The sequence below is a fragment of the Dipodomys merriami genome, unplaced genomic scaffold (genome assembly GCF_024711535.1).
Source record: "Dipodomys merriami isolate MVZ:Mamm:240054 unplaced genomic scaffold, mDipMer1.0.p SCAF_6, whole genome shotgun sequence".
Lineage (NCBI taxonomy): Eukaryota > Metazoa > Chordata > Mammalia > Rodentia > Heteromyidae > Dipodomys > Dipodomys merriami.
The window spans coordinates 263,866-284,055 of NW_027206179.1; the positions used below are offsets into that span (position 1 = coordinate 263,866).

Here is a 20,190-nt window from a genome sequence, read left to right on the forward strand (position 1 = left end):
CTCCCCCATGCGGTGTCCTAGCGTGCCATGCAAAGCAGGGCAGCGGCCCGCCTCGCCCCGGCCGGCTTACGATCTCTCGGTGCGCCATGAGTACGGCGAAGTTGGTGAGGTGGCTGCAGGCACACGTGGTGTGTGTCTTGTTGGACTCCACCAGGCGGCAGCCCTGGGTCGACCAGTAGCCCAGCATGGAGCGCTCCGAGTAGTTCCAGAAGGAGCAGTTGGCGTTGAAGTGGTTCTTGGCCTGCCGGGCGGCGGCGGCAAAAGTCAGAACCGGGAAGGCCCTGTGGGTTCCCCCACACCCAACCTCGGGGACCGTGGGGAGACACCAATGGGCTGGGCTGTAGAGGGGCCCTGGCTCACCTCCAGGTGGGCCACGGTGAAGATGACAGGGTCCATGAGGAAGACGCGGCTGGACTCCTTGTTGATGGACGCGGCGATCACCTGCGAGTTCACCACCAGCGAGGCACCGCCCGCGCCCGCCTCGCCTGCCAGCTTCACCGTGGCGTTCTCCGTGGACAGGAAGAGGCCCAGGTTGTTGTAGAGGATGAAGACCACTTTCACCACTCCTGGGGGAGGCGGGGACACAGGCCACTGTGAGAGGCAGCCACCAACCTCGGCCACAGCCCAGGCAAGAGGACCCACAAGCCTTTCCACGGAAGCCAGGACACGGGGGTGCCGGCTCCGCCCTCCTCCTCCTCTTCCTCCCGGTGTGACCTCTCCGAGCCTTAGGTGCTCTCTGAGCCGGGTACCCTGCAAACCCGGGTCTCCTTGGGGCTTCATGGGCTGGTGTCTAGGCACTGACCGTTCCGGCTGTTCTGCTTGATGGTGTTGGCGGACAGCTGGATGGAGTTCTCGCTGGGGTACTCCTGGGGGAACACCAGCTCCTGCACCTGGCCCTCCGTGTTCAGGACGGTGACCTCCAGGACTGCGGGGCAGGGCGGCATGTTGCATGCCGTGAGCCTGGGCCCTCTGTAGGGCAGGGCCCGCCCGCCCCCCCTCCCCAGGGGCTCGGGCTGGAGGAGCCGGCACTCACCCACATTCTGCTTGGCTGCCAGGAAGCGGGCGGGTTCCCTGACATTGTCAGCCAGCAAGAAGGCGCCCTCCTCCAGGACATCCAGCAGCATGGTGGCTGTGTGCACCTGCTCCGTGGCGTTCATGTCCTTCCAGGACTCGAGTGCCTCGGGCCGGAGCAGATTGTCCACCGTCTCCACCACGGCCTGCGGGGGCGGGGCGGGGCGGGGCCGTGAGTGCTCACTGGTCCCATGGGGCTGAGCTGGCATCCCCCTCCTTCCCTCCTCCGGACTCCCTGGGCCTTACCTTGATGTAATCCTTGCAGGTTCTCTCGCGCTTGTGCATCTAGAGCGATGGGGAAGAGGGGTGTCAGGCTGTCCCTCTGGGCACTGCTCCGCCAAACCCGGGCTCTGGATAGCTGGCCCTGCGTGCCACCCCCTCCCAGACCGGGCTGGCTTGGAGGAGCGGCGCCCACCTTGTTGTAGTTCTTGCCGGCCGACTCGCGCTCGATGGGCCTCAGTGCCTGCAGCTGGGCGTCCAGGATGTCCAGCAGCTGCTCCAGCAGCTTCACGGAGGACGACACGTCCCCCGCGTAGATGGAGCCCCGCGTGTGGCGCGCCAGCTCGCTGGCGATGTTGGCTGCATTCTCTCCACTCTTAATCTGCGTGCAGTGGGCAGGAAGGGAGCTGGGTGTGTCGGGGACTAGCCTGCCCTCCTCCACCTTCCCCTCCCCTCCTCTCCGCTGCCCCCCATCCATCCCTGCTGGCTGCATCTCTCCTAACTTCCCTTCCCTGCCAGCCCTAGCTTGAGTTCGGGGCTCACTTGGCAGAGCGGAGGGGGGAGTGGGGTGCAGGGGGGAGGCGGGGGGGGTACCTTCTGAGCAACCTGGTTGACCCAGGGAGATGTACAGTTGCTGAGGTCCGGGCCCCGGGGGTTCCAGAGCCCCAAGGCCGGCAGACACTGGAACGAGGCGATGCCTGGAGGAACAGACGAGGCAGGCAAAGGGGATTTGGACGGACAGACACACAGCAGGACAGACACAACAGGTCAGATAAGGGAGCCATCCCTGGCTTTCCCCCGGGCTGCCGCCACACACGAGGACCCAGCCGCAGCACCCCGGTGGACGCGTGGACCCGTGTGGTTCCCGCCCGGCCCCCCCCACGCCAGGCCTCGGCACTCACCCCGAGTGCCCTTGGGGCAGGGCCGCTCCACGAGCATGCCCTGCTGGGTGGCCGGCCACTGGACCCGCCGTGCCTCTCGGGGTTCGCAGAAGAGCTCCGGGGACACGTGCAGGTTGGGGGCGGGGGGTCGCCGGGTGCTGGGGGCCGGGGCTGTGGCGGGAGGCAGGTCGGGTCCCAGCTGGTTGATGGCACCCACGGGGTGCGTGGTGAGGGGTGCCCGGCGGAGCGGGGTGGTGGCTGCGGGCGAGGCTGTGCTGGAGAGGGGCGTGGGCCGCGCCGTGGTCGTGGTACTGAGGGGCGGGGAGGTGGCCGGGCCTGGAAGGGAACAGGCATACCCCTGGGTCACCCGCTGCCGGGGTCGTCTGGGGGCTCCCTAGCAGCCGCTCCACACCGCACCCCCGCCTCGCCCCCCACGCCCAGCCTCCGGGCCCACAGGGGCCACGAACCCTCCCTCCCCACCTCCCGGGCCGCGTGCATGATCAGAGGCCCTGGGCGGTGTCCCCATCTGCAAAGCAAGGTGGCATGAGGACGGACAGACAGAGCCTGGCCCCTACCTCGACCATCCTCACCCGCACTGGGGTCCGGGGGCCCGAACTCCAGGCTGTAGCGCACCACGAAGTAGTTGTTCCACACGTAGAGCTGGTTGTCGCGGGGGTTGTAGTCCACGGAGGACACGAACTGGTAGGGGTTGGGGAAGGCCAGGCCCACGGGCTCCTCGCGGTTGGCGTTGGTGTTGAAGGCGTAGTCCACGCGGTTGCCGGCCGCCTCGCTGTCGTCGTCTACGTAGACGGAGCGCAGCACATACAGCACCCCGCACACCATGAAGGCGTTGGAGGCCGAGCGCTTGTCGTAGCCCGTCTCCCAGGTGCCCTCGAAGCGCAGCGTGTAGGGGTTCAGCTGGCTCACCACCAGCCGCCCGTTGTTGCCCTCGGTGGCGTAGATGACCCACAGGCCGTTCTCGTCCACCGCCAGGTCGATGTCCGTCTTGCCGCCCCAGCGGTAGGGCGAGGTGTCGTGGTAGTTGGCCGTGTTGATGACCGTCTCCCCGCTCTTGATGCGCGTGCGCAGATCGTACTTGACGATGTTGCGCGTGCGCTCCTTGTTGTAGAAGACGGCGCCGTCGTACACCACGAAGCCCGTGCCGTCCACGCGGTTGGGCAGGCGGTAGGTGGTGGTGTGGCGGGCGGCCACGTAGTCCTCCCACGAGGCGTACTCGGTGAGCGTGTCGGTGCGGTAGGGGATCCAGGGCATGACGTAGATGCGGTCGCCTGCCTGCAGCGGGTCCTTGCACCACGCGCCCGACTGGTGCTCCGACTCGTGTGTGGACGTGGGTTCCAGCACCTTCTGCAGCGTGCCCGGACACACGAAGACTGGGCGGGGGCAAAGAGGGGCAGAGGAGGGAGGGAGAGGGAGAGGGAGAGAGGGAGAGAGAAAGAGAGAGAGAGAGAGAGAGAGAGAGAGCGGAGTGGGTGACCGGGCGGAGGCCTGGCCGTCCCTCCTGCTGCTGCTGCTGCAGTCACGGTTGCTTGGTAGGGCTGGTGATAGGAGGGGGTGTGGCTGGGACCCCGCCCGCCCGGCTGCCCCTCCCTGGAGCTGTCCCCCCTGCAGGCCATCAAGAGTGGGGTTAGTGTGGGGAGGCGGGCGGGGAGGCACCCCTGGCCCCTCCCTGGCTGCTAGAGACCCCACGGGCTGGGGGCTGGGGGCGCCTGGGAAAGGTCTCCCGGCCCTTGTGCCTCCTCTGCCCTAGGGAAGAACTAGGGGTCCCGGGTCCCCTCCTTCACCGGCCAGATCAGAACAGACTTGTGAAATGTCACTGTCTTCCTCCTAGAGCAACTGCAAGGTAGAGCCAGGTCCTGAGTCCATTCCCCCTCCCACCCACCGCGGGTTTTGGGGTGCCCTACTTCATCCAGTGCAGGGCAGGGGAGGCCCAGGGCCTCCACTCTTCCCCCAGAGCCAGCCTGGTACCCACACGCAGCATTGCTGGCGGGGGCAGCCCCCAGGGCTGGCCAGCTGGCGGGGGGGGGGCATAGAGGTCTCTCAGGGAGTCAAGGATGCACAGGGCTGGGGGGGCCCCCAAGTGGGAGAGGGAGGGGAGGAGAGCTGCGCAGGGAAGAGAGACAGGGGCGGGGTCCGAAGTCCTGGCTCCTGGGGAGGCGGCTGGAGCACCTGGGAAGAAAGGGTTAACGCTGGCGGAGGAGAGAGGGGGTGAGCAGAGAATTCACTTGAGGCCCCTTCGGGGGGCAGGTCCAGCTTGGAGGGGGCAAGGGAGGGAACCAGGTGCTAGGATAAAGACCCAGCCCGCCCCGCGCGACCCCCGGCCCCGCCCTGCCCGGACCCCGATTTACCTGTGACCATCCCCGGCTCGGGAGGAGGGACCAAGGCAGCGCTGGTGTCAGAAAGGTGGGGGGCCCCGCCCCACCCCCCCATTCCCTGAAAAGAGGAAAACCTCGACTGCATCTCGTTGACGCCGCTGGCCGGCCCGCGCCCCCTGCTCCTAGCCTGCCCCGTCCTGCGTGGGCCGGCGTGGCCAGGCCCCTCCTCCGCCCCAGGCCCCGCGTGGGCTCCTCGCTCTCCTCCCGCATCTGCGTGAATTCTCTGCTCATTCTTGGCTTGTCACCAAAGCAGCTGGCCCGTGGGGGCTGGGTTTGGGCAGCCCTCCGGCTGGGGTGGGGGGACACGTCCAAGGCAGAAGGGGCCTAGGGCACGCCGCAGGCTGAGCGAGCTAGGGGGCCCTGCGCTCACCCGGCCTTGCCCTGCGCTAGGCCTCCCCGCGGGCCTGTGTCGTGTGTGAGTGTGTGTGTGTGTATGGGGGGGGGTATTCTCAGCAGGTGCTGCTCAGAGGGTGCAGGGAGGAAAAGCAGTTAGAGGTCACCCTGGGGAAGGGGGGACGGGAGGGTCTGTCTGCGAGGGGCCCAGCCCCCCGTCCCCGCCCAGCCCTGAAGAGATCCAGTGCTGCGGTGAAAGCTCGGCCTGCAAGAAGAGTGAGCGGTGCCTGGGCAGAGCTCGAGGGGCCGGAGGGGGGGGGGGGCGTCTGCGGCCTGGGACGGGGAGGGGCGCAGCTCAGGGGGACCCCCACCCTGGGACGCTCCACGCACCAGCACAACCTCAAGGCAAAGGGACCCTCCAGTCCTCTCGGCTGCCTTCCCCAGGGCTGCCTGCTCCCGTCTGGGGAGGGGAAGGTTCTAGAGTCACCTCTCCCTTCTGCCAGAGATTGGGGGGGGGCCGTGGAGGTCCCCAGAGTCCACCTGCACCCCACCCACCCGCCCCTCTCCCTGTCCTCTAACCACAACAGCCCGGAAGAAACCCTGACTGCAGCTTCGCAAGCGTGGTCATACCCCCCTCCCGACCCCCAAGAGCCCCACCCCACCCCCACCCAGGGCTGGGCCCCCCAGCTGGTCAGGGAGGGGGTGTGGGGTGGGGGGCACTGGTGCTCCGCGCTCTCCACACAGCTCTGGGCCTTGGAAACGCCAAACCAGAAGAACTTAAGCCACCAGGAGCCCCCAAGAGAGGAGAGAGAGAGGAGAAATCTGCTCCCCAAAAGGAAAACAAAAGCCCCCCCCAACCCAGAGCCAAACCCAGTGCAAGAGGTGCAGAGGCAGAGAGAGAGACAGAGAGAGAGAGAGACAGAGACAGAGAAGGAGAGGGAGAGGGACGGAGGGAGGGAGAAAGGGGGAGGAGGGGGAGAGAGGAAAGGTGAGAACGGAGAGGGAGAGAAAGAGGAAAGGGAGAGAAAGTGGAGAGGGAGAGAAGAGAGAGACAGAGGTGGGGAGGGGGAGAGGCTTCCTTGGGAGTCGAGGTGCCCAGTGGGCGGGCGGGCGGGGTCTCTGTGGCGGGGAGGGGCGGGAGGGGTCACATGAGTAGGGCGGGGAGGATAAAGTGTGAGTTAGGGATTAGCATTGGTAACAGTGCGTTTACCTTTCTGCTCCACTTCTACTTAAGCATCAGGAAGAGAGAGAGAAAACAAATTGAAAAAAAAATGTGCAAGAAAAAAAAAAAGAGAAAAAAAAAAGATTAAATTGCTTTCGTGCCTTTTTTCCTGGCCACATTGCCCCCTTCCTGGCCTTCCTGGCACCTGCTTCCTTCCCACCCCTCCTGCCACATCGGCTCAGCCCCCACCCCCCAAGACCCTTTCTTGGGGGTCAGGGGAGGGCAAAAGGGGGGGGTACGGGGAAACAGACAGGACGGGCAGGGGACACACGGGAGGGGAGAGACGGGGGCCGGGGTGCAGGCAGGTGACGGATGGCCCTGGGTGGGGACAGCGGGTAAGGGGGGAGCCCAGCTGGGGGGGAGCGCTGGTCGAGGGGGGCGCTGGGAAGGATGACCCTGCTCCCCGCCTGCCTGCTGCCCTCCTGCTAGAACTGCCCAGGGGAGGGGTTCCAAGTGTGCTGGGGCCTGGGCACCCCTCCCAGGCAGAAGCACAGACTGAACCCCTTCCCCCACCAAGTCTAGCTGTGTCCTGCAGACCCTGGGCACCCCAGACACGCTGACACGGGGCGGCAGGGGCAGAGGGCATAGACACAGGCGGGGCGAGGGGGTGGGGGGGCAGGACAGAGAATCAGGAGGGGACACAGACCAGACAGGACGGCAGGGGGGGCACACACGCTCCCACACCCCTCCCCTAAGGGGCAAGCCCTCCCGGGGCCCCCCTCCCCGAGCTCCGCGATGCCATGTGCGGGCAGCACCTGGGGGAGGAAGGGAGTGGTTAGACCCAGCGCGGCTGCAAAGCAAATCTAGCGTTAGTCCCGTGTCTGGGGGGAGGGTCCCCCTGCACAGCAGTGCCCTCTCCTCGGGAGCCCCAGCCCCCCACCCGATTACCCTCACGGGCACTGGGGTCACCCTGCTTCTGCTTCTGAACCTGGGGCCTTCATCTGCTACAGCCCTCCCCTCCCCCCGGGGGCAAGCCCCTGCCCAGAGCCTTGGGCCCCCGTCCTGGCACTGGGCGGGGTGGGAGGGCACAGGGGAGCTGTCCACTTCCCTGTCTTCTCAGCTACCCGTTGTGGGGTCAGGAGCTCGGTTCAGCACAGCGCTGCCAGGCCTCTCACAGCATCTATAGTGTGTCTGTCTGTCTGTCCATCCTGTCTGCAGAAGGGCTCACCCTGGCTTTCCCCTTGGACTGTGGGCCCAGAGCTGTGGTTCTGGGACGCCCAAGAGTCCACTTGTTCTAGAAAGAGCTCCCAGGCCTGTGCACCCCCCCCCACCGGCTCCACCTGGCCTGGGGAATTTTCCCTGCGCTCATCACTGGCTGCTATTTTTATCTTGATGAGCGCAGCAATAACCGCCATTGGGAAGAAAGGAATGAGAAGTCACAACAGAAGCCATGGCTCCCCGGTGCCCGACACCAGCAGGCTCCGAGGAGAACCCTGTCTGCGGCTGGAGAAACTGAGGCCCCAAGAAGCGGAGCTGCGTGGCCGCTGCCTCGGCCTCCACAGGAGCGGGTGGCCCTTCCGGAGGCGGGGGAGGGAGGCGCCTGGCCCAGCGGGCCCTGGGTTGGGCGCTGAGGGGCAGGCAGGGGAGTGGAAGCTTCTGCCTGCGGGGGGGGGCGGGGGGCCCTAACACTCAACCCTCAAAACCCTGCCATCAGGCAGACCAGCCCAACCCCTCCAGGGCTCAGAAATGCAGTCGCTTGCTGCGGCCGTCAGAGCCAGACAGCTCCGCGTCGGGCGAGCCGCAGCCCCGCCCACTCCCTCTGTCCCCTCCCCCAGCTGTCCGCGCATGCGCCCAGCTGTCCGCGCGTGCGGCTGGGCAGTGTCCCCAGTGCTGCAGGGCAGACCAGCGCCCCCCTGGGCAGGTGGCGGCCTCGGGCACTGCAAGGAAAGGGCAGACACGAAAAGGAGAAAGTTACAGAAGCACGGGCCATCCCGTCTCCTCAGCATCCTTGGTCACCTGCGAGGAGAAAGCAAAGGTTGGGCGGTGGGCGAGGGCGGTGGGAGGGGAGGGGAAGGAGACGTCAGGGTCTCCTGCTCCCCTGGCCCCCCCAGACACGCCGGTGTCCCTGCCTCCTCCCCCCTCAGCCCGGAGGCCCTACCTCCAGGCTGGCTATGTGAAGCCAGGCAGGGGAGGAGAGAGAAGGGGTGGTGAACAGGGTGGGCAGGAGAGGAGGGTTGATGTTGAGGGCTGGCACTGAGAGGGAGAGATCTATCTTTGCTCCCCTTAGCCAGGTCCAAGATGGCCTGACTCCTGGCTCCCCAGATCTTTCCTCAGGCTACCTGGGGGGGAAAGGGGGGGGGGAGGGCACTTTCAATCCAATATGGTAGCACTTCCTTTGCAGACAGGAAGTGCTATGGCAGAAGTGGTTCTGCTAACCAAGAGATGGGAAACCGTCAAAGATACCTCGGCCCTTTGCACCAGCTCTGCCGGTAGGCCTCAGAGGATGGCTGGCCGCCCTAGGGGCACAGGGTCCAGCTTCCATGACGTGGGAGAATCACGGGTGGTGTGGGGGGAGCAAGGAGGAGGAGTCGAAAGAGGAAGGGGGTGAGTGAGAGGAGAGCAGGTGTGTGAGGGGCGTCAGGAAGGGAGGTGTGTGCAAACAGGAGGCGGAGTGCGGTGGGGAGTGTCTGGGAGGTGGGACCAGGCCCGTTCCGGGGGCGTGTGTGTGTGTGTGTGTGTGTGCGCGCGCGTGCGCGCTGTGTGGGCCGTGTTCAGGGCGGGTGTCTCCTCGCTTGCTATGTGGGGCAGGGGGAGGAGGACCCGAGCCGGCAGAGGAACAAGGTGACTCACTGTAGGGGACACAGTCGTACTGCACCTCCAGGTACTTGTAGGTCCCGGGACAGGGGTCGGGAAAGGCATCAGAGCCGGCCACCACCACGCACTGGGTTCGGTTGTTACACCTGCAGGAGGGAGACAGCAGAGCTGGGAAAAAGCAGATCCACACCGGGGATAGGGGCGGGGGGGGGGGGGGCTTCCGCGTCAGGAAGGGGGTCACTCCAAGGACAGAAGGGCTGGCAGCGAGAGACCTCGCCAGGGAGCCCGGGGGGCATCACTCGGTTATCTTCCTGCCTGGTTGCTCTCCCGCCCTGGCTCTTCCATACTTCCTGCTTGGGGCTGAGCTGGTGGACCCGCCCTTCCCCATCACCATCCACTTCTCAGGTCAGCTCTGGCTACTGCAGTTAAACCAGGAGGCACTGGCGGCCTGGGCAGCAGGTGAGGCGCCCCCTCCCCGCCCCGCTCCCCCCCACCCCCAGCTCGCAGCAGGCTGGACCTAGCCAGGGCAGTGCACTCTCGCAGGAGCCAATCTGTGGCTCTCTAACAGAGAAGCTGCGGACGCCCTTTTGGCCCTGCCTGCAATCAGAGACGCCCAATGGCAGAATAAAGCAAGGACCAGGCAGGGAGGGGCCAACGCTTCAAGAACGGCAGGGGGAGACCTCACCGGTCTAATGGAGCTAGCAATCCTGCCTTCCACGTAGCCACATGTCTACGTACAGAAGTGGCTCCCGCCTGTCATCCCAGCTACCCAGGAGGCTGAGATCTGAGGATCGCGGTTCAAAGCCAGCCCAGGGAAGGAAAGGCTGTGAGACTCTGATCTCCAATGAACCACCAGAAAACCAGAAGTGGTGCTGTGGCTCAAGTGGCAGAGCACTCGCCTTGAGCTGAGGAGCTGAGGGACAGCGCCCAGGCCCAGAGTTCAAGACCCGCAACCGACAACAACTCAGAAGGCCATGAAGGCGCTGATAGGCGTGCATGGCTGGGTAGTGTGGCTGGGGTTACAGCCAGACACACATCAGCTGGTCTACACACTGCAGCACGCTATGGCACAGACACGTGCAAAAGCACGCACACGCATAGACCCCCACACGCAGATACACACACACACACACACACACACACACACACACACACACACACACACACACACACACACACACACACACACACACACACACCTGGCTCAGGCACAAGCATGCGCAGATGTCACAGGCAGTCCTGCTGGCCCCCCTGGGGGGGGAAACCAGCCAACCCCTGGAATCTGGGGCAAAGAAGGGACTTCCCTGTGCCCCGTGGCGCCCTCCCTTGTCCCTTCTCCGGTGGACCCCTGCTGTCCAGGGGTCTGACTGACCGGTGGGGGAGGGAGGGGCTCAGGTGCCCAGGCCAGGACTACAGGAGGGTGGCCAGGGGGCTGCTCACCTCTGTGACATGATCTTGAAGGCGTCGGGCAGGTAGCACTGCACATTCTCCATCTGGAAGGGGTCGGCGTCGCAGATCTTGTCATCGGTGCGCCCGTAGTTGGCGTTCTCCACCATGATGACGTCGCTGCCCGGGCACCGCAGCTCGATGGGGTAGCCCTCGCAGGCCAGCTCCCTGCGCATCAGCCCGAACGGGAGCCCAGCCCGGCTCAGGCCTGCGTGAGAGACGGGGCAGCATCACCTCTGGCCTGTGGGGAGGGGGATCCCCGGGGAGTCTACCCCCAGCTCAGCTGACTGCGCTAGCCTCAGTTTACATCTCTGCACCTCACTGCGAGGGTCAGGACAGAGGCCCGCAGGCCCTGGCCTCACCCGCCGCAGTCTTAGCTTCTTTTTTGTCGGTCGTGGGGCTTGAACTCAGGGCCTGGGCGCTGTCCCTGAGCTTCTCTTGCTCAAGGCAAGCGCTCTACCATTTGAGTCACAGCGCCACTTCTGGTTTTCTGGTGTTCATTAGAGATCAGAGTCTCACAGACTTTCCTGCCCGGGCTGGCTTTGAACTGCACGATCCTCAGATCTCGGCCTCCTGAGAAGCTAGGATGACAGGCGGGAGCCACCAGCGCCCTGCTAGCCTAGAATTCATGATCTTCTTGTCTTGGTCTCCCTGATGCTGGGATTACAGGCATGCATGACCAGGCTGTCACACCAGATTGGGGGGAGGGGGAAGGGCAGGTGCAGGAGACACACTTCATTTATTTTCTCTGGTGGTACTGGGGTTTGAACTCATGTTCATGTATTTGCTAGGCAGGTGCTCCACCACTTGAACCAGGTTTCCAGCCTTGACTTGGGTTTTGTTGAGAACTAGGGTCTCAGTGTATACCAGGCTGGCTTGTAACGCCAGCTTCAGCGTCGCAAGTGCGCTGGGATCACAGGTGTAAGCAGCCGCGTGTGAGACTCGCAATTCTAGTAGGTTGGGGGGGGGGGTGTGTGAAACAAATCTTCACTGGAGCTGGCCCCTACACCCAGCCCATGCCCCAGAGATGCCTCCCAGACCCCAGGCTCCTAACCTAGGAAATGGGGACCCCTTGGCCCAAGGAGGACTGGAGGACTTCAGACACTGACGAATGTAGCTTTGTTGTTTCATGCCAGTACAAGGGTTTGAACTGGGGGCCCAGGCGCTGTCCCTCAGCTCTTCAGCTCAGGCCTGGCCCTCTACTACTTGAGCCACAGCACCACTTGCGGTTTCTGGTGGTTTATTGGAGATAAGAGTCTCCCGGACTCTCCTGCCCGGGCTGGCTTTGAACCGGGATCCTCAGATCTCAGCCTCCTGAGTAGCTAGGATGACAGCGTGAGCCACCAGCGCCCGGCTCCCTAAGCTCTTTTGTTCTTTTTTCACTCAAAGCTGGCGCTCTACCACGCGCACGATTAACTTTCCGAGGTGAATTAGAGATGAGCGCCTCACAGACTTCCCTGCCTGAGCTGGCTCTGGACTACGACGGTGGGACCTCAGCCCCCTCCCTGGCTGGGACGAAAGGCGTGAGCCACGAGAGGGAGGCGGGTCACCGCCAGGCTGGCTCCCAGGCCGCGGAGACACGGGCCGGCTGGGCCCCGCCCGAGACTCAGGAGCTCCCGTGGGCACAACCCCACGCCACGGGCCGCCACGGGCCGCCAGCCACACTCCGGTCCCCTGGGGCCGAGGCAAGGACAGAGGGGGCTTGAACCCAGGGCCCAGCCAGGCCAGGGGAGGCCCTGGTGTGCCGGAGCTGCCCTGCCACGTGGAACAGGTGTGTTGTGAGCTGGGGGGGGGGGCGCCCCTTCCAGAGGCCCAGTCCCGAAGGTGTTGTGACAATGGGGCCCCTGGGGTTTTTTGGGGTGAGCCGAGCCCCAGTCGGGAGAAAGTTTTACATGAGCCACTCTCACACCATCTGCTTCCTAATCTAATTTTAGTGTCGCCGGGCGGGTGGAGGGGCGGGCAGGCGGGAGGGAGGGAGGGAGGGAGGCCGGGGGCGGAGGGCTGCCTCATTGGACGCTGGGGAATGGAGGTGCCCCTCCTGGCCCAGCTGGGGCTCAGGGGCACAAGCGGGGTGGCTGAGAACCTGGGCACTGGCGGGTTGAGACGGTGGGTCGGGCAGATGGAGCCGTGCCAAGGTCCTGGGGCACCGACAGACGATGTGTTCCCCTCCGACCCCCCCCCCTCTGGTTCTATGGCATTGTGGAGGAAAAGGGCAGGCAGAGGGAGGAGCAGGGGTGCAAGGGACAGTTATTGAGTGATGGCCGGGGTGGGCACGGCCGGGGCGCTAATTGTGGCAGCGTGGCGGGTGTGGGGCGGGCGCGTAATTAGTTGTTTTTAAATAAACGTCAGCGGGCGTGCTTTAATTAAGCCTTCCTCCCAGGGAGACTTCTGTCTGAGATGTAATCAGAGAGAGAGAGACAGAGAGAGACAGCGAGACACACAGAGCCCCAGGAGGACAGGAAGGTTCTGGGGCGAGCCCCCAGTTACGTTGGGGTATGGACGAGTCCCCTCCCCACGGCGCGAGGCGGGAGGGGGTGGCGCCTACCTTGGGTGGCGGAGGTGACCAGGACGGCAGTGACGCAGAGGCTCCAGAGCACGGCGGCCAGGCGGGCCATGGCGGTGGCGGGGAGCGCGCGTGCGCGGGGCTCTCACTGAGCGGAGCAGGGCGCCTGGCCCCGCATCACCGGGCAGCCACCGCAGCCCGGCCCACCAGTCTGCGGGGAGAAACACGGGTGAAGCGCGGCTGGAACCCCCCCTCCCCAAGAAGAGGGGGCTGGAGCCAAGCCCCTGGTTGCTTACAAATGACCAGGTCTCTCCCTCAGGCCCAGGAGACCTCCTTAGGGCACTGTGGCTGCCAGGCACCGGCCTGCACCCAGCATCCCCTGGGTTTCCTATCGAGATCTCGGACCCCTCCGGCTGGGGGCCCCTGGTGTCCCCCGCCTGCAGCTCTGGGGCAGGCAAGCTCCCAGGCACCGCCCCAGCCCCCCATTTCCTGTCTCTCACCATCCTGCAGCTAATTAGAAGCCAGGAAGCTGGCGCCACAGAGCGGGGACCAGGGATGCCCCAGGCCCCTCATTCCCCAGCAGGGGACCCCCAAGGTACAGAGGAGCCAGGCAGGCGGTGACAGCCGGCCCCCAAGCCGTCCCTCCATCCTCTGCGGCTCCGCGCCAGTCTGCGTGCTGTTCCCGTGAGCCTGCCGCTTCTCCCAGCTGCGGTCTCCCTGAGCACCTAAGAGGTGACACGCTTTCACACCCCACTTGTCCAGAGGGAGACCCCAGGCCTGGCCGCATCAGCCTGCCAGCAACTTGCTTAGAAGCAACATGGCCCTTGCAGGGAAGGGCTCTGGGGCTTGCCCCCCCTCCCCCTGCGCTGTCCCCTCCTGCGTCACCCCCACCCCAGCTGCCTGGTACCATCACCATGTCCCCCATCTCTATTCCCAGCCCGCCCTGCGCGTCTCTTCCACAATCCTTGCAAAGATGCCCCAGCCACCCAGCTCACTCCCTCACCCCCACTCTGCCCTAGGGCCATTGCACCTGTCTCAGGCCAACAGCTATCATCCGAGGCCCAGGCGCACGCTCACAGCCCCTCTCCCACCACACTCAGCGACCACAAGGTGACATGGATCTGGGCGCCAACCTTGCCCATGGGAAGGTCGGCGCCCTGCTGGGGTCCTGCTTCCTCGCAGGAGCCTCAGATCAGCGACGCCCACGCCGACGCGCCCCCCCCCCCCCCAATTCCTAACTCCTGCTTCCACTGCTCCCTTGCTGTAAGAACTTCACCTCACTGGGCACCGCGGTGGCTCACGCCTGTCATCCCAGCTACCCAGGAGGCTGAGATCTGAGGATCGCGGTTCAAAGCCAGCCTGGGCAGGAAAGTCCCTGAGACTCTGATCTCCCATAAAACACCAGGAAACCAGAAGTGGTGCTGTGGCTCAAGTGGTAGAGCGTTTGCCTTGAGCAAGAGAAGCTCAGGGACAGCACTCAGGCCCTGAGTTCAAGACCCACGACCGACAAAAAACAACGAAAGAAACAGAACTTCAGCCTGGCTGGCCTTTAACACCCCAGAGACCCCGAACCCCCCAGAGATCCCAACCCCCCCCAGCTTCTCATCACAACTCCGCCAATCCAACAGCCCCCCCCAGACCACAGCCCCCCCTGCAAAGCCCCTCCTCCTATTCCTGGGTCTGTCTGTGGTACTCTTGGTTCTTTGGGGGGGGGAGGGGGGGAGCAATCCTGGAGCCTGAACTCAGGGCCTGCGCGCTGCTCCTGGGCTTTCTGGCACTACAAACACTGAGAGTCCCACAGACTTTCCCACCTGAGCTGGCTTCATCTCAGCCTCCTGAGTAGCTGCGATTACAGGCGTGAGGCACAGGCATAGGCTCTTTTAGGCATGGTGGGTCTGTGACTCGCTTTCCCTCTGCCCCCCGCCCCAGCACTTAAGGCCGAGGCTGGCTGGAGCCGTGACAGGGACAGATCTGGCTATCCAACACCCACCCTGGCCTCCTCACAACCTCCCGGAGACCTCACCGTGGAGGCTAGGTCACCTGCTGGCCATTTTAACCTGGGTGTTTTCTGCGCAGCCATGAAGATGGCAGGTGTGGAGAAGGGGCTGGGTGCTCAGAGGCCACGAGGCGCCGTCTAGAGGCGGAAGCGGCCCGCGGCAGACTCCACCGGGGACCCCTCCATGGCTGCTGAGGGGGGTCCCCCAGCCTCCCAGTACCCCACAACCCCAGCTCCTCTCTCTGCCAGCCCTAGAGGAAACTGGACACAGCGGCGTACGCCTGTAATCGCAGCACTCCAGAAGCAGAGGTCAGAGGACGGTGGCGAGTTCTAGACCAGCCTGGGCAACAGAAGGAAGCTTCGTCTCAACACAGAATGACAGAATCAGAACGACAACAACGAGAAGGCTCGAGAACTCAAATGCTGAACTCTAACAGGGCCCGGCTAACCGCTCACAACGCCCAGACCTGAAGGGTCTCAGGTTCAAGGACAGTCTGGGCAGGAAAAAAGTCCTCAAGACTCCATTGCAATTAACTGGCAAAAACCTGGACTGGAGGCCTGGTTCGAGTGGTAGAGTGACAGCTATGAGCAAGAAAGTTGAGGGAACACTTTGAAACCCCAAGTTCAAACATCCCTACCAGGACATGCACACGCGCACATGTGCACGCACACACACAGGTCTTGTGCGTGTGTGCGCCACCGTACTAGGGTCTAAAGCAACTTTTCCCCCCTCTAACATGAACTCTGAATTTAGTGACCACACTCTGCCCCCTCACTCAACCTGGGGATATCTGTTTTCTAAGTTTGCTATCTAATGCCGACGTTGTGTGCACAGGGACCCGACGGCAGCCCCTGGAGTTCCTTCTGTCAGCGGGATGAATTTTTCCAGGTCTATCCGATGGCGGAAGGAAGGCGGATTTTCTGCTATGACTACACCACCTCTGGGGCGGGAGGGAGGGCACATTTTGTTCAACTTTTCCTGGTTGGCGGACACTTGCCATTTATCCCCTTAGCTTGCTTGCTTGCATCCATCCATCTTGTGTGTGTGCAGGGACTAGTGGGGCTTGAACTCGGGGCCTGAGCAATTTTACTCAAGCCTGACGCTATACTGAGTTGAGCCACAGCTCCACGTCCGGTTTTCTGGTGGCTCACTGGAGAGGAGACTCATGGGCTTTCCTGCCTGGGCTGGCCTCCAGCCTCGATCCTCAGACCTCAGCCTCCTGAATAGCTAGTCTGACAGGTACAAGGAACTTGGAATCAATGTGCCGCCGCTCCTGGACCCGGCAGCGCTGATTCGCTGGCCACGAGCTCCGTCCAGTGGCACAGCTTGCACAACGTGTGTGCAGCAAGATCCTCCGGGGCGGTCACGCCTCTCCCCCGTCACGCCTCTCCCCCGCGTCATCACCGGCTCTCCACCTGTGTCCTTCAGGTCCGCGTGTGCTGGGCTCAGCTGGCCCCAGGGACCTGGGTGTCCATCCCGCTGTTACAATGTCCTGTGGTCACCGCCTGCCATCCAAGCCCGGCCGCTCTGACTGCTTGTTCCCCTCTGCCTGCAGGGCGGGCGCTGGCACCCCTGGATCCCCGGGGGACCTAGGAGGGGGGCCTAGAAGGGGTGGCCCACGCGGCAGTCGGGTGGCTACAACAGCAGGTGGTTTTCTCACAGTTCAGGAAGCCAGACATGGAAGGGGAAGGTACTGGAGGCTTCAGGGTGCACTGGGCCCCCCATCCCGCCTTTGAGGCAGCTGCCTTCTCCCCGAATCCTTGCGTGGCCTCTTCTGTGTGCCCGTCCTGGGGTTTGAACTCAGGTCTCGGGTGCTGTGTCCTGAGCTTTGCTTTGGTGGTCTTCAACTGGCGCCTCCGCCCCTCGAGCCACAGCTGGGCTCCCGGCGCTGCGGCGGCTCCGCGCGGGCGAGCCCCGCACGGCCTTTCCAGCGCAGACACTCGGGTCTCGGCCTCCAGCGCGGCGGGGTGCCGGGCGTGGTCCGGTGCTGGCCTCCACCTCCGGGGCCTCGGTCCTCAGCCTCCCCAGCGCGGCGGGGTGCCGGGCGTGCGCGGGCCGGGTCCGGTGCTGGCCTCCACCTCCCGGGCCTCCGTCCTCAGCCTCCCCAGCGCGGCGGGGTGCCGGGCGTGCGCGGGCCGGGTCCGGTGCTGGCCTCCACCTCCGGGGCCTCCGTCCTCAGCCTCCCCAGCGTTCGCACCCCACCCGGCCCACGCCTCCGTCTCTCTCCCCGTCCAGTCACGCCACACCGGGTGCGGGGTGCGCCCGGCCTGGCACCCCGGAGCCCCCAGCGTGGAGGGGGCCGGGAGCCGAGTCCACCCCGGACCCTGGGCCACAGCCCCGGTCCACACTGGGCCCCACGGGGCCGCGCCAAGGCCCCCACCCCCGGGCTTGGGGGAAAAAGAGAAGGCGCTGGAGTGTGACCCTCACCCCCCCACGGCTCAGTGCACAGGGAAGGGGGGAGGAGGGGGAGGGCGGGGGAGGGGGAGGGCCGGGGAGGGCAGCGCCAACAGCGGCTCCCGCCCGCCATCCGAGCTCCTCGGGAGGCTGAGATCTGAGGATCGCGGTTCCAAGCCAGCCCGGGCAGGAAAGTCCGGGAGAAAACTGAAGTGGCGCCGCGGCTCAGGTGGAAGAGCGCCGGCCTTGGGTAGAAAAACCCAAGGGCAGCACCTGGGCCTGAGCTCCAGACTCAGGACCGCCACGCGCGTGCGCGAGCACGTGCGCGTGGGGGAAGGGGGAGGCCAGTGGGCATGCGCGGCGTGCGGCTCCGGCGGCCCCTCCGTGGGCATGCGCGGCGTGCAGCTCCGGCGGCCCCTCCGTGGGCATGCGCGGCGTGCGGCTCCCGGTGGCCCCTCCGGGCATGCGCGGCGTGCGGCTCCGGCGGCCCCTCCGTGGGCGTGTGGCTCGGCGGCCCCTCCAGGCATGCGCGGCGCGGCTCTGGCGGTGGCGGCCCCTCCGGGCATGCGCGGCGCGGCTCTGGCGGTGGCGGCCCCTCCGGGCATGCGCGTCGTGCGGCTCTGGCGGTGGCGGCCCCTCCGGGCATGCGCGTCGTGCGGCTCCGGCGGCCCCTTGGAACTCGGCGAGCCGCGGCCCCAGGAGCGGGGTCCCCAGGGCGCAGCCAGGATGGAGCCCGGGGACACCCCACTTCGGGGGTCGCCCCCTCCCCAGTCTGAACCCCTGAGCCAGCTCCCGCGGGACCACGCCGCGTAGGGCCACCTGCACCCGGTTTCATAGGCCACAGGAGCGACGCTGCCGGTAAAGGGTCCCCCCCCCCCCCCCGGCTCCCGTGGGGCACTCACCGGCCGCTGGCCCGCGCCCGGGCGCCGCACCCCGCCGCACCCCGCGTCTGTCCTCGCGCGCCCCGCGGGGACACCAGCGCGACAGGAGGAGCGCGGGGCGGGAGCCTGCCCTCGCCCGCGGTTGCCACGGCAACCCGGGGAGTGGGTGGGAGGCTGAGCGTCTGGGGGGTGCGGGCACGAGGAAGGGGGTGCGCTGCTCTCCGGAGCAGCCGCCCGGGGGGGGGTGGTCCCCGCGGGCCTGGCTCAGGCTCCCGGCCCGCCTGGCCCCTTTCCTCGTCCCCACCCAGAGACCAAGGCCCGGGCTGCCCCAGGACCCTTGCACCGCCCTCCCGGCCGCCCCGCGCCCCTCCCTGCGCCCTCCTCTGGTCTTTGGGTGAAGGAATGAACACCGCCAGGCCCCCGATGTCTCTCCCGCCTGCCACACTCTGAACTGCATGTCTCCAGCCATGTGTCCTTCTCTGGCCAAGTCCTTCGTGCCAGCCCAGGGCCAGGCACAGGAAGGAAGGTGACATGCACTCTGTCATGAAGAAGGCTTAAAAGGCCTCACGCACCCAGCCTGGCAGTGCCCGCTATAATGCCAGCACTGGAGGTTGCCGCAGGAGGAACAAGAGTTCCAGACCAGCCTAGGCTACAGAGAACCCTGTCTCAAAATTAAAATGACAGCCGGGCACCCCGGCTCACGCCTGTCATCCTAGCTACTTGGGAGGCTGAGATCTGAGGATCAAGGTTCAAAGCCAGCCCGGGCAGGAAAGGCTGTGAGGCTCTGATCTCCAATAAACCACTAGAAAACAGGAAGCGGGCTGTGGCTCAAGCAGTAGAGCGCTCGCCTTGAACAAGAGCAGCTCAGGGACAGCACCCAGGCCCAGGACCGACAAAAACAAACAAACGGATTGGGGATGTGGCTCAGCACCAATGTCTACACCAGCCTGACATAGGGGGCCTGGGTTTTGTTCCAGCACCCACACACACACACAGGCCCCTAAATCCCCCTCTGTCCCAGGACCTCCTTCCCTGGCCTGGGAATCCAGAAGGATCTGTCAGCCCCAAGGAAACCCCAAACCCCAGTTGTCCCCCTCCCTGCCCGCAGCCTCCCACGGCTCCTGGCCCCCAGACCCCTGCCTGGCACCGCAGGCCCGGGCCCACCGTCTGCTCAGCACCCCTTTGGCTCACAGCCCCTGCTCCAGTCCTCGAGTCCTGTCTCCCTGCTCTACCCACCAGGACTAGGCTGGCATCCAATCTCCCTCCCACGCTGGCCCTGGGCCATGGAGGGGCCAGACCCACCGTGGGTCAGCCTGGCCAGTGCCAGGCAAGAACTTGAACTCAGGGCCCAGACCCTGTCCCTGGGCTTCTTTCCGCTCTAGCTGGGCGCTCTGCTACTTTGAGCCACAGCTCCATTTCTAGCTCTTTCGTCACAGACTTTTGTGCCCCAGGCCGGCTTAAAACCGGAATCTCAGGTGTGCCCACTGAGAAGGGGACTTGGGCAGCGGTGGCAAGAGGCTGGCAGGCAGTGTGCAGCCGGGCAACGATCCATGCCCCGTGAGGACTGGGGGTGAGTGGAGGGGAAGGCGAGGTTTCAGGAAGAACCTGGGAAGGTGAGGGAGGGTCGGGCAGGTCCCCAGGGAAGGAGAACATGTCTTGGGTAGAGAACCAAGCCTGTGCAAATGTCCTGAGGCCTGGATGGTGTTTACATGTTGGCGGGATGGTAGCGGGAAGAAATGGAACAAAATGAGGGAGGGGAGGGCTCAGGCTGGGCCGGTCCGTCCGTGCTGCACCCTTTAGGAGGCTGCTGCTGCCCAGGGACCCCAGGGGTGCCCTGGACTTCAAGCCCACATGGCTTCTTAGGCTTGTGTAGGGCTTTTGTTTTTGTCTGGGGGGACAGTACCGGGGACTTCAGCTCCGGAGCTGCATGCTGCCCCTCTGCCCCTTAGCGTCTTCATTCGAGACTGGGCACTCTACCCCTTGAGCCACAGCTCCACTTTTGGCTTTTTTATCCTGCAGGAGGGGAGTAGTTTATTGAAGTCTCAGAGGACTTTCCTGCCCCGGTTGGCTTTGAACCCCGATCTGCAGATCTCAGC

At 65.1% G+C, this 20,190-nt stretch overlaps 1 protein-coding gene across 3 annotated transcripts in view; it reads right to left on the reverse strand.

Annotated features, from left to right (window-relative positions):
- Window positions 1-20,190, reverse strand: part of Adgrl1 (adhesion G protein-coupled receptor L1) — a 31,734-nt gene that overhangs the window by 6,701 nt on the left and 4,843 nt on the right. The window contains exons 2-13 of one of the 3 annotated variants that reach the window (XM_070002146.1): window positions 12,865-13,033; window positions 10,314-10,527; window positions 8,910-9,019; window positions 2,762-3,562; window positions 2,193-2,507; window positions 1,885-1,988; window positions 1,487-1,672; window positions 1,318-1,356; window positions 1,034-1,217; window positions 803-925; window positions 361-566; window positions 71-241 (exon numbers count right to left, since the gene is read on the reverse strand). In XM_070002146.1, the coding sequence (XP_069858247.1) occupies window positions 71-241; window positions 361-566; window positions 803-925; window positions 1,034-1,217; window positions 1,318-1,356; window positions 1,487-1,672; window positions 1,885-1,988; window positions 2,193-2,507; window positions 2,762-3,562; window positions 8,910-9,019; window positions 10,314-10,527; window positions 12,865-12,934 (2,523 nt within the window). In that variant the 5' untranslated portion in view covers window positions 12,935-13,033. Of the gene's footprint in view, window positions 1-70; window positions 242-360; window positions 567-802; window positions 926-1,033; window positions 1,218-1,317; window positions 1,357-1,486; window positions 1,673-1,884; window positions 1,989-2,192; window positions 2,508-2,746; window positions 3,563-6,107; window positions 6,118-8,909; window positions 9,020-10,313; window positions 10,528-12,864; window positions 13,034-20,190 lie in introns of those variants that run through there. The other 2 variants (XM_070002144.1, XM_070002147.1) reach the window with 2 other exon arrangements.